General features: G+C 40.8%; 2 protein-coding genes across 3 annotated transcripts; both read right to left on the bottom strand.

The window, feature by feature from the left end:
* Nucleotides 1–2,059: 2,059 nt before the first annotated feature.
* Nucleotides 2,060–5,037, bottom strand: LOC109944021 (BCL-6 corepressor-like protein 1). Of its 2 annotated transcripts, none has more exons than XR_002267267.2 (2): nucleotides 4,047–5,037; nucleotides 2,060–2,215 (listed from the first exon to the last, which is right to left on the bottom strand). XR_002267267.2 is itself a non-coding variant. In XM_020548403.2 (2 exons), exons 1-2 carry the CDS (start codon nucleotides 4,978–4,980, stop codon nucleotides 2,207–2,209), a joined length of 729 nt encoding a protein of 242 aa, XP_020403992.1. In that variant the 5' UTR covers nucleotides 4,981–5,033; the 3' UTR covers nucleotides 2,060–2,206. The 2 variants fall into 2 exon arrangements, 1 of the variants encoding a protein (XP_020403992.1); XM_020548403.2 differs by having other exon boundaries at nucleotides 4,261–5,033.
* A 6,364-nt stretch (nucleotides 5,038–11,401) lies between these two features.
* On the bottom strand, nucleotides 11,402–13,092 carry LOC109944547 (copper-transporting ATPase PAA2, chloroplastic). Its single transcript, XM_020549319.1, has 3 exons — nucleotides 12,672–13,092; nucleotides 12,487–12,565; nucleotides 11,402–11,733 (listed from the first exon to the last, which is right to left on the bottom strand). The coding sequence occupies exons 1-2, from the start codon at nucleotides 12,970–12,972 to the stop codon at nucleotides 12,540–12,542; spliced, it is 327 nt and encodes a 108-aa protein (XP_020404908.1). The 5' UTR covers nucleotides 12,973–13,092; the 3' UTR covers nucleotides 11,402–11,733; nucleotides 12,487–12,539.
* Between the last annotated feature and the right edge of the window lie 90 nt (nucleotides 13,093–13,182).

Raw genomic sequence — 13,182 nt, 5'->3', positions numbered from 1 at the left:
TTGCGGCCAAGCCGCCGCGTGGCGAGAACAAGCCTCCTCGGGATCTAATCACCGGTATGGTACCCATCCCTATCCTTGGAATTCACTCAGCCTTGCGTAGCACTAGCGGGGATTAAGAATGAAGCACTAGAACCCTAGGTCTCTGCGCTCCGATGAACCGCCACCGCGGGGAGCAGGGCGGCGCTGCTGTGCATGACCGGAACGAGGAAGAAGTTACGCCAGCCTTTAGATGTTGAGCATATGGCTCGGATTAGGTCCGGGTAATGGTTTGACTAGATCCGATACCCGCCGTTGATCCCTGTGTAGTCTGTCAAGATTAGAATCGCGTACGCCTTCGATTTATGAAAGCGATCCGGCCGTTGATCATGAATCGTGCGGGTCAGGATGGATCGGGATAGTTTTAAATCCACGTCGCTGATCGTTGATCAAATGGCTATAGTATTGTACCTCTTCGCTATTGATAGGATCTAATCTAGGCCCTCGGTTTTGGATCGAGCGGCCGAGGGTTAGGGATACCCCTTCGTCCTGGGTCTTTTGCATAAGAGCCCTCGGACTCCTTTCAAATGAACCCACGTGTCACAGAACCTCCCAAGTTATCAGGCCCACATGCACTTGTCCTTGTCTCAAAGACCTCATACGGCTATGCATGTGCACCAAACAACTTAACAGGATCTGTCCGAGTTCCGCGAGGACCCCGGATAAACGACTTACCGCCAAGATCGCAGGATTAAGTAAACACAACTCACATACAAACATTTGCAGTGGAAATAAATTCTTTATTACAAAATGATTACAAGTTACATCAAGATTTCGTTATACATCATCGAAGTGATTACAAAAGAAATTGATTCAAAAAGATTACAATTTGAATGTATAAAGCATTTATAAGTTTTAAAATACATGCTCGCTTAAGTGACAATCCTCAATAAAGAAGCTAATGATGGGATACACCTAAATAAGAAGGCCGAGCTCACCAGCACTTAGCAGCATCCACAACAGAACAAAATTATAACCTGAAAAACAACAGGGAATAAAGCCCTGAGTACGTAATTACTCAGCAAGACTTACCCGACTAAAGAAAAGACTCTCAAGGGTATGCTGGTTTGTTGGGAATCAAGGTAAAGCTCATCAAATTTCAAAGACTCGTTTTTGCAGAAAAGCTTACTAGTAGTGGATCCTTATGCCAAACTTTTACTTCACAAATTAAGTACTTTTCTTGAATCTAGATTTTCCTTATCTAGAGCATTCACTTGTCCTACACTAGTTTCATTTTAGCATCTTTAGTTTCACTTGTTATCTACGATGAGGGTCGAAGATCCAGTCTTCATATCCGAGAAGTTCGGCGATCCGAATCGATTAATACCCAGTTGGGGATCTCCAACCACACGACATATGTAGCACTTAACCCTTGCATATGTTAACTCGCCACCAGGTTTCTCAAGACCAGAACGGGTTCACGTGACCCGAGAGCACAACACCCCACCATCTAGCCACTTGCCAGGTGGGCACACGTTACTCTCGCCATCTCTCCACTCCCAGTGCGTGCGAGCTGTTCTGGTATTGGTCTGGCCGAGGCTAAGCTTACCCATGATGAGGCATGTGGCCAGTTAAAGGGTCCTAGATTAGTAGGCCAACAATCGGAACGGTCCTTAATCGACACTAACAGACGACCTTTCCTGCTCAGCGCCTGGTCTAGATTTATTCCAACCATTTTCCCATTTTTGGTACCCGACAGGGGTACTCTTTTTCGAATGATGAACCCACTCCAGCCGAAGGCGAATCATCACCATAAGTTTGCTTTGATTTTTGAAACAAAAAGCCCATAACAGTGTTCCACATCATTCTTTTTTTAAAAGAAACAACTTTTAGTTTTTCTAAGTAGGGCTAAGCCTCATTAGTTCGCTTTATAAAACAGGTATCAAGGAATAGTAATCGAATTCCAAGGAATGGTAATGCATCAACTGTTTATTCACACAACTCCTATCACCTAATGCAACATATAAGTGATAAAAGTTTTATAACAACAAGAGGGTGACAAATGCACCGGGGCTTGCCTGGAATAACACTAAGTCAGTGTTGTTAGATGACGTCCGCTTGGGGAGCATCTCTCATCCTGGTATTTGACCAGATCATCCAAGCTTCGGGTTCGTTCACCAGCATCATTTTGGGATCAACTCGGTTCTTGTCGTCCGCATCATGTGATCAATTAACGAACCTGAATGATATGCATAATGCACATGAATGATTATACAGGGAAATAACAAGACTAAATAATGTCACATTAAAGGAGACGTAATGGCAAAATCTCACAAATGTTCATAATCAAGCACTAAATAGGTCTATAGAATCAGACACAATAATCATGTTCTCTAGCTTAACTCAATCTAACTCAATCATTATATATTTTTTTATCACAAGATCTATGCTTTACTTAGTTAAAGCATAATGTCGAAGGGTAACAATACTTAGACACAACAACCATGGATACCTATAACTTAAAGTGACGAATAGAAATACTTTAACTATATTTTAGAGTTACTAATCTAGATTATCAGGCATAGCACATCGACTAAATCAAGCACCACACCACTTAATCTAACAAGTAGAGCCTTATCAAATAACAGAGTTTTGACAAGTCCACATTTTTTAAATCTAAAGAACTAAAATACTAATGGATGATGACCACTAAATAGCTTTTGGATTTTAACTAAAGCGGACCAACCGATGCTGCTTACCTTCAACTGATTTGGACGACGATAAATAGCTATTCAGGATTATTAATCTAAACGATCGATATTCATCTACGGGATTTAACCGATCACTCAATATAGAACACGACAACTAGAGCAAAGCATCGACTTCTCTAAACAACCATTTGCAACTACCATACTTCATTAATCAAGCCAAGGACTAACCCAATCTAGTTACCTACACAAAAGAAATTTCAAGCAAATCATTTTAATGTCTGCTGATTTTGGACAGCAGCACAATGGTTAATTGTTTTATTCATAACTCACAAAATATGCATCTAAAAATAGTAAACTAGGACTTTCTCGAAAGCTTATAAAGTCCTCTACACCTTTGGTATTATCATCACAATAAGATTCGACCTTTAGAAAGGTCAAACAGAACTAAACATAAACTCTGTCCAGATTTGTACAGAATTCGACTACTTACTTCAAAAATTCATAACTGGAGTTTCAGACATCCAAATCAGGTGATCCTAGACTTTTTAGAAAGCTAATAGAATTCTCTACAATTCATTTATGAACATCCCAAGTTAATTTAATATATATCAAGGTCAGAAAACATGAGAAAGGCTCTGCTGTCCAAATAGGGACAGATTCAGAGATCCTAACTCAAACAGTTGTAACTTAATTTATAGATCACTAAAAAAGGTGATCCAAAATTTGTTGGAAAGGCTAAGGAAAGTACTACAATTCTCCTATAATTTCTAATGACTGATTCTCATTTTAACTTAGCCAAACAACCCAATTTTCGAAACCTGTATAAAATTTGGACAGATTCTGAAACTGGACTTGGAAAAATCATAACTTCTAAACTACAAGACCTATGGTCATGAAATTTTAGCACAAGCAAGATAAAGAAGTTATCTACGACTTTTATATATAACACTTTCACAGAAAACATGATTTACTTCACTAAACTACCTGCATACTAAAACTGAACACAGTCCAAACAACAAGTCCAAACAGCAAAAATTCAATTTAGTTCCTATTTTGGTTAACCACAGCTTACCAACGCATCAATCAAAGCATTCCTTGCCTAAACAGAACCATACTCTGTGTTTTATAACATCCATTTAATTATACTTAACATATGTACTCTCTAAAGCACTCCTCGTAAAATCTGCACCTAATACCTAAACTTCCCCTCAAACAATACTTCTACTATCCAATCATGACGTCAAAAAAAATCATGGCACACAACCAAATTATTTCATCATACATCAAATACCATTACAACAATAATTATATAACCAAATCATTCATTAACTAAGTAGTCGGAGAAACGACTTGGCTCACCACATCATGCTCCGACTCGATTTCAGCAAGAACGAAGACGACCACCAGTTCGAGCATATCATCGAACACCTAAGGAGCGTTAAACTTAACCTTATTCTCCACCTAATTCTCCAAGGATTTTACTCCATATCGCACACATCAACACACATAAAACATCACATCAGCGGGGTATTAACAAAGAACTAGTAAAACAACAAAGGTATTTAGAGATCACCATGGGAGCAGCAGAGGTTGCGTGGTTCCACAAGGCCGCAACCATGGAGAAAACTGGAGCAGGGAGGGAACGGCGTCCATGGGAGGAGTTGGGGTCGGCCATGGGAGATGGCTGGAAATGGCCATAGGAACAAGGGAGGGGCTGGGAGCATCCACTTGCTGCAGAAAGGGGAGGGCACTGCTTGCTGCTAGCGTGGGGAGGGCGATAGCATCCACGCTGTAGGGACAAGCTCGGCCATGGGCAAGGTGCTGTTGTGGGGGAGGCAGCCTTGGTTGGGGCGTCAGCTTGGAGAGGGGGCAGCGAGCAGCATCGGCTTGGAGAGCTAGAGCCAGGGAGGGACAACGGCAGCTGCTGTTTCATAACTGCAACCAGAGAAGGAGACGCTATGGGGAGGAGCAAAGGACGTGGCCTTGGGCGACCAGGGGAAGGAGTGCGCCATAGGAGGGAGAAATGGATGGAGCGGGGAACAAGACGGATGCCGCGGCCAGAGGAAGTCGAGGCTGACAGCGTCCATGGCTGGGGCAAGGGCGAGCGCCAGGGAATAGGAACCGCGAGCAGGGAGGGCGGGCGGTGCTGTTGCCAGGAGCTGGAAGCGCCGCCATGGAAAGCAAGGGCGGCGGCTAGAGGATGAGAACGAGCGTCGGCTTGTGCAGGTGATGAGGACGTACGGGAGGTTCCAAAAATTGAGTACGTGGAAGAATTTCGAAAATTTCTAGGCATGGGGCGGATGAGATCGGCACCAGGAATGGTGGCTTCACGAAGGGGATAAGTTAGAGGGTTTAGGCGGTGGAAGGGAGAAAAGAAATTCAGATTTTTGCTCTTTTCTCCAATTTTTGTTACAAAAGACTTACACAGATAATCTAGTTCTCAGATTTGGTCTGCGCGAGATGTAACCGGAAGAAACAAAAGATACTAGTCAAACTAGTACAAACTGCGCTTGATTTAATTTAGAGCAGATAATTTACTGGACGAATAAATCTCAATTATAAATCCTCAGACGCGATTTCTCAGTTGACAAGCGGAGACGAAATTATTTTGCACCAAAAACTTTAGTTGTCGAGATCCACTTAATTTATCTGGGATAAGATAGTATTGTTCCATTGATTTATCTCGGATCGAATAAATTCGCCCGCAACCAAATACTTGGATTTCTCTACCATAATTAGCGTGCAGGATGAAACCAACCTTGGTTATCGACTTTGCGTGTGTTTTCCTCGAATAGCACGCGCAGTCCAGATTTATGAAATTAGTCGATTCCCAAATTTTACACTCGCTAGCATGTCGAACATGCGACAACGGAGTGACGGAAGGCGCGGCACGTAGTGAAGAGTTGAATCGGTGGCCGATTCGGATAAACGAAAGGGATAGCGGTAGGGAGATAAGGTGCACACGGGGACCTCCACGGAGACGATACGTGTCTTTCACGTAAGTGAGAAGCTGTGCGTTGTCACACACAGGGTTGCGCCCGCCACACGTGTCACAATGTCAGGCCACAGAGAGACACGTGCAACGTAAGCGTGAAAGAATTTCAAACGAAATAAGGAACCAGATTCGATTTCAAGGATTAGAGTTTGGGCAAGACGTCGATGGCTCAACCCAAACGATACTGGATTCGATGTTTCGAAAATTACTAAAGTCTGAATTTTGCAAAATAAATTAGTACAATATAGACAGATGGAGACAGATACGATATCAAAATCGTGATAAATAAGGATGATTAAAATTTAGTGACCTTTACATTCACCGCTATCACGTGTTAATGTTCGCACTCGTGGTCGAGCAGACGATAAACACCTAGGGTGTTACACCTCGGTCCTGGGCAAGCGCGGTCTGAGTCTGCTGAAGTAAGATGCCTCTGGAACTTATTGGTTATTTTGGGGGGCGATATGGAAGCAGCTAGCTTCCTTTCCCTTATTACATTACCAGCCCACCACTATTCCAAAAACCTTAGCTTCATATGGCTCCTCTATGATCAGGTTCTCAAAAGAATTTCCTTTCCTTGGAAAAACCAAGGACAACCCCTATCTCAGTCTCCTTTCTCTTTTGGGAGCAGAGCTGAGCTTCAAAGTTTAGAGTAACTATGAGATTTAGTAGAATCGATATGAAGAAAAGAAAAATGCTCTTTTCCTTCTTTATCTTTTTTATCATCTCTTCTATTTTTGTCTTACTAGGGGGGACGCACGGGTCTTACGACTTGCTTACTCACTGAGCAAGGAAGCCTTAGTCAGGCTCTTACTTCGGAATGGCTGCTCCTCTGTGACTCTCATCATGGCCGTTGGGTAAAGTATCTACTCTCTAGTCGTATGTATCCTGAGAAGGGAGTGACCCAAAACGGAGGAATGCTTGTTCGTCTCATTCGGATATGTATGGCCGGTGTCTGGTAGCTCCCTATGACTATTCCTATTGGGATGGCAATCTCATCTCGAATCATATATCGTGTGTTCGATGTTCCTTTCGTTCGCATATCTTTGAATCGAATCAGCTTCTACGGGCGGGGGATAACCGAAATAGAAGTGCTGCCGGGGTGATTGATAGTTTCGCCCCTGTCTTCTCTAGAAATTGAGGTGCAGTCCAGGGAATTAAGAAATCAGAGAAATGAATTTAGAAATGGATTTTAATATGAAAATAATGGCTATAATTTATTTAATTCATAGAAAATCCATTCTAGCTCCAAATTAATTCATTTCAGTTCCTATAATTTTGTAATATTATTGTTTATCAATTAGTGCCACTGTTTCGACATGAAAGCCACTTTAAAATTTATTTTCTAATTAATCTTATATAAAATACATAAAACCTTAGGAAATTCATAACTCCTTCGTTTTAACTCCGATTTGATCCGTTCAAATTGCGCTAGTCTCATATAAATATTTACTATGCAATAACAACACTTATTATACCATGTCTCATTATTTTATAATTAGATCTGTATTTAACTTATGTTGGTTAGTCTTGTTAATCTGCTCATCTACTAAAATATGATCTATGGTCAATTAATAATTTAGATTAAAGTTATATTAATTACTACTATAGGTTACCTTTTCTCTGGGATTACAAAATAAACATAGAACCTGGTGTTAATCATTTAATCACATCATAACTTGATGACCACGACTCCAATCTTAGTAGTTCTCGATCCCACGATCTCGTAGCTTCGCGTAGATCATTATTATGCAGTTTGTTCTTATGTATAGTGTGATGTTAATTTTGTCTATACCATGTTTGTTTGTATTGCTACGACTAGCGCGAGGTTTTGAGGATCTGAAGAATCATCCTAGTAATTGGAATCTCGAGTGCCACGCAAATTGTGCCCTTGATCACTTCTTTTTACCTAGTCATGTTCTGATTAATCATAATGATCTGCATAGGTTAATTTTGATGGGATCCAATAGGTTACCCTAATTTGACTATCTTTATACCTTGTTTACCACTGAATGTTTGGGTAGTACCTGCTATTGCTTTATGTGGTTTTGGGTATAGAGATACACATTATTATTCATGATTATACTTTTATTATTAGTTGTTATTTACTGTTCATGTTAAGATCATTATGTTAATTGGAACATGGAGCGACCACCCGGGAAAACAGTGTACCACAAGGGTGGTATGGGACGCCCTTGGCTGACTAATTAGGAAAGCTAGTGGAGGACTACCTTACCCGAAACGGGCAAGGGTAGTAGGGGAGTGGTCAGTGTAGGGAGGCCCTTGGGTTGATTTTGCTGCGATGGCGGTCAGGCGAGGGGTCCCTGCATTGGAGCTTCCTAGAAACTGTAGCGGGTTTTCTGAAGCTAGTGGAACTTTGTAAAGGCCTCGTAGTGTTACCCTGCCTCGCCTCCTAGGTAGAGGTGTATGGGAGTCGCTATCCCTTGGCAGATGGGTAACATGACTGGTGGGTAAAGATGTGCAACCATTGCAGAGTGTAAAACTGGTATGCTAGCCGTGCTCACGGTCATGAGCAGCTCGGACCCTCACATGATTAATTTATGGAACTTAAATTCAAGTTGTCGTTTGCATTGCATGGGATTATTTATTAATTTTGTTCTATTATTCTTATTATGGTTTGGTATTCACTTATATTTAGTAACTGCTAATAAAACTTTGACCAACTTATAAAAGCAATGCTCAGCTTCAACCTTTATTTTATTGATCCGCCTTGCACATCACATGAACTCCCACCTTTGGTGAGTTCATGCCACATTATTCCCCACAACTTGTTGAACTATGAACATGTGTGAGCTCACCCTTGCTGTCTCACACCCCCGATAGGAGAAGAACAGGTGGTTCAAGTGGAGCCACACATCGAGGAGTTCGATTCGATCTAGGTGGCATCTCCTAATTAACTTGCGCCAAGGATGATCCATAGTTCGTTTTATATTTATCTTTTATTTTTGTAAGACTTCCGCTATGTAATAAGTACTTTGATTTTATTGTGACATTTATCTCTATACACTCTGTTATTATATATGTTGTCTTCTTTGGCGCATGTATGAGATGCACCCAGCTTTGTCCTTTAAAATCGGGTGTGACAGAAGTGGTATCAGAGAAATGTTGACTGTAGCACGAAACCTAGATGGAAATGGACATACCCTTACCTTCTTACCTTACTCTGATTCTTTTCTAAACTTATCTTAATATTTTCTCATCTATTTTCGCTATACTCTGATTATTCTTACCTTTTCTTTCTAAAGACAAACTTGGATTTCACACTTTGAAATCTTGTGCCTAAAGTGACCTTTAGGAATAGGAGACCTACTCCTAGGAACAAAAAAACTATTTTTATAGGCAACTATACACTTGAGTGCTGGTTCTTATGATATTTGTTTGATTTGGATCTTTGATTGAGTGTGATAAGTCGTGGAGTAACGTCCACAACTACATCTACATATACGTATAGGCATAAATATGAATAAATAAAATTCATAAGATAACTAAACAACCTGGATTATCCTCCATTAAAGTATATCTATTTGAGATAGAATCCTTTAAGTTGGAGAGAAAAAAATCTATCTTATCCTAATAAGTTCATCTTATGTTAAAAAAATTCTTACCCTCTTAAATTGTTTATATGATAAGCTAGACCAACTAGAATATATCAAATAGATCCATCTTATCTTAAAAGATTCCCTCTTATTTTAATGGATCCCTCTTATCCTAAAAGACTCTCTCTTATCTTAATAGATCCATCTTATCTTAAAAGATACTCTCTTACCTTAATAGATTCATCTCATCTCGAAAAGATTTTTATCTTACCCTAATAGATCTAACTAATCACAAAGGATTCTATCTTATTCTTAAAAACTCATCTTGTCCTAATAAGCATACTTATCCCCATTACTTTGCTTATCTCATAATAGTGTAACAAACATGATCTATTCCAAAATAAAATAAGTAGATCATATCTAGTCTAATCTGATTACACCTATTTAATTCTGATCCCATCTAATCTGATCAGACATAGTCTAATGGACAAACATGTTAGATAATACTGGTAAAATAAGAATTGGATCCTACTCTTATAAACATGTTTTAATCTAAATTGGAGTCTTAGTCCAACCTGGCCATATGCAACTACCTTAACCACCTAGAGTAAAAGTCTTCCTTACTTAACTTTCTTCCACCCCAAATCTGCTCTACACTCACCAAATAGCTAAAACATGATGTACCCTTGTTTCTATACCACCCCTGCTAACGGCATAAAAAAATTCAGGTGTATAAAAAAATGCTAGAATTTGATAAAGCTAAAGCCAACTTGTTATGCTTAACTAAGTGGTATTCTTAAATGGGATTATAGAATCTAATGTGATCTAAGCTAATATGACCTAATCTAATGTGATCTACTTAAACAGATTATTGATACTGGTAGAAGAGATTAAACCCTACTAGCCAGGTGTTAACTTAACTTAGCACATTAGACCAACTCAACCATGAGCATAAGAGCTAACCCAAACCATAGAGTCATGATGAATGGTATAATCTATCTATCCCCACCTAACATCAAACAAACTTTTGACCTAGATCAGGTAGACTATCTCATCTTGACAAAATTCTATTCTACCTTTGGATATTCACCATATACGACTAGTTACCCCAATCTGGACATAAAACAAAGATTAAGCCCTGTTAAAGGATCTTCAAATCATAACCAGCTACTAGCCTATTCATTCTGCTTACCAAATACATTTCCTTGCAAAACTATAGTTGCATATGCTTCTAACTTTCATGGTCAATACTAGGAAGGTAAGGTTATCAAGCAAGAACAAACATAAATGAATCCTCCAAATCCTCCACCGGTTGGAATTGATCAAGTGATTGCAACCCAAATGATGGTAATACAACAAATGGCCAACATGATTACCGAATTGCAAAATTAGATAAGACAAGAACGCGAGGAAATACGTCAGGACCGGCTGGAGATACATCAAGAAATAAGGCAAGCACGGTTGGAAAGACAACGACAACAACAACAACAACCTCCACCACCACCACGAGCTCCACCAAGATACATAAACACACACACACACACACACACATATATATATATATATATATATATAGGGAAGAGGTAATGGAAGCCCTGGGCTTCCGTTAGTGGGGGAAGCCCCAGCCAGGTCGTGGTCGGCCCACTGGCCGCTAGCTTGCGTCAGCCATGCATATGATAGCCACGAATCTCGGATGAGACGCGACATGCGATATACGCACGCATAAATATATGTAGTAATGTGCGTAAATCATGCATAGAAGGAATCTTTTTTGCCACGAATCACGGGAACGAATATTACCATGTGCACACCGTTTACGACTGCATAATGCTGTGTAACATGATAGCGTAAAACATGAACCAAAACAGCGTAAATGAGTACGAAATTTAGCGTAAATCGTATATCTGTTTCGTAACCGTAAATGGGTCCCGAAATTACGGCATAATAATCGCGTGCGTCCGATCGTACGCGGGTTTTGGCTCAAATAGATTTTAGCGTAAAACGTGAGCTAAAACAGCGTAAATGAGTACACAATTTAGCGTAAATCGTATGCCTGTTTCGTATACCAAATTTACGGCGCGAAAATCACGCGCCATCGGTCGTGCGCGGGTTCTGGCTCGGACGGATTTAAACGTAAATCGTGAACCAAAACAACGTAAATGAGTATGAATTGTAGCGTAAATCGTCCATCTGTTTCATAATAACGAATGTAGACCGAATGTATCTCTCAGCGCATGAGGTTGTCATAAAACACATCAAGAAATTTCGTAAATTGGTGTAAGATACAACAAGAAGTGATCTGAGGTAATTGTAGCGTAAAATGCAAGCTAACCATCTACATGAGAACTGTTTCAGATTTTACAATATGATATAAGAGATAATTATTCCTGTTCATGTTGCCCTTATATTTTGTGTAGAGTTCCTTCAAGTCCGTTTTCTCAGAATCTGACCCTCTATATTTAGCTTCAAATTCTTCAATGTCAGCCTCCGTGACCTGGGAATAAAGATTAAATTAAGTACCATTATATATAAAAATATACAACCTGTCCCCAAAATAATGTCACTCTGGCTATACATCTGAACAAGCCAAAAGGGTATTCTTTTAGAGACAGAGCAACAGAGGTAGTTTTATGCCACAACAGAGTTCTCGCTACTGTATTTCCCTAAAAAATATCATTGTAAATTAATAGACAACATTAGCCTACAATTAATATAGAAGCAACCATACTTTATTGTACATTGTTCTGAAGTACTCCTGAAGTTGTTCAATTTTCTATTTTCTTTTCTTCTTTTCTGTTATTAGTTGAAGGCACACTTGCACACCCTTACTTGCATCACTTCATTACATAACTGATGAGCCAGTTTGCTCGATGCCCTTCAGGACAAGTCTGTTAATCCCTGGACAAAAAAATCAAGAATGATGATGGTATTGAGCTGATGATACCTGCACAAAATCCTGATTTGGTTCCAAACATCGTTTATCCATGGATCAAAAGTAAAGAAGTTGGCATTAGAGTTAGTATGTTTCACATATTTATCTTTATCCCATTCTTTAAAATAAAATCTAACGTTTTCCCAATAGATGTCACTGCTCAAAGTCGCCAACTCTAATTCTTAGAAATTGATTGAACATTAAAAACATATACAGCAGTGGCTATCCATCGGCACACCACTGAACAAAACAACATGTAAACTGCAAACGGTACACTAATGCACAATATAAGGAAACATTGAGAGCCGATTATACCTCTTCCAAACCCAAACAAAGCAGTTGTAGCAATGCCACATTTCACATAAGGATTATGCAACAGATCCAAAAAACGTTCCTGAACCATAGGTAGACTGATCAGAGGGCCCTTCACGCCAATATTAAACATCACTCTGTTATTCCAGAAAATCAGATCACGCTATGAATGTCTCGTGGTAACTCACCGTGGTCGACATGGATACCGAGCGAGTGCAGGATGTGGGACGCATGCGAGCCACAGCAAAGCGCGACGATCGTCCATGCGACTCGGCCCCGGCTCCGCAGCAGGAATTCCTCCTTCCTGGCCGCCATCTCCCTCCACTTGCGCGCGCTCTCCCCAGCCCCCGCGACCGCTCCCCCTCGACGCGCCGTGGCGGGGAACCTGCACTCCGTGAGCCTGGCCGCGAGCTCCTCCCCCGCGCCCGGCGGCGCCGACGCCCTCAAGCGCACCGCGGCAGACTCAGCGAGGAGGTTGACCGCCGCCATCTCCACCCGCGGGAACAACAGCCGTGCAGTCGCGCTGGAGAGTGGGTCCGCACGGAGCAGGGGCAGTCTGGAGATGTAGCACCGGCGCTACGAGGAAGATGAAGATGGGGGAAGAAGAAACTGGCGGCGGCTACGTGCCTTCCGGAGATAAAGATGGGAGCAGTTAGGGTAAAGAAATGCGTGGGTAAAATGGGCCATCAAATAAAAGTT

The sequence above is a fragment of the Zea mays genome, chromosome 2 (genome assembly GCF_902167145.1).
Source record: "Zea mays cultivar B73 chromosome 2, Zm-B73-REFERENCE-NAM-5.0, whole genome shotgun sequence".
Taxonomy (NCBI): domain Eukaryota; kingdom Viridiplantae; phylum Streptophyta; class Magnoliopsida; order Poales; family Poaceae; genus Zea; species Zea mays.
Note: the sequence above shows the minus strand (reverse complement) of the source record. Positions and strands in the feature narration are given on the sequence as shown.

Bases quoted from the DNA above. Each gene is read 5' to 3' on its own strand.
- LOC109944547 (XM_020549319.1), bottom strand. From the start codon at position 12,972: ATGGCGGCGGTCAACCTCCTCGCTGAGTCTGCCGCGGTGCGCTTGAGG. The intron at 12,566-12,671 runs GTGAGTTACCAC...CCTATGGTTCAG, and splicing joins CGGTATCCATGTCGACCACG to GAACGTTTTTTGGATCTGTT.
- LOC109944021 (XM_020548403.2), bottom strand. From the start codon at position 4,980: ATGCCTAGAAATTTTCGAAATTCTTCCACGTACTCAATTTTTGGAACC.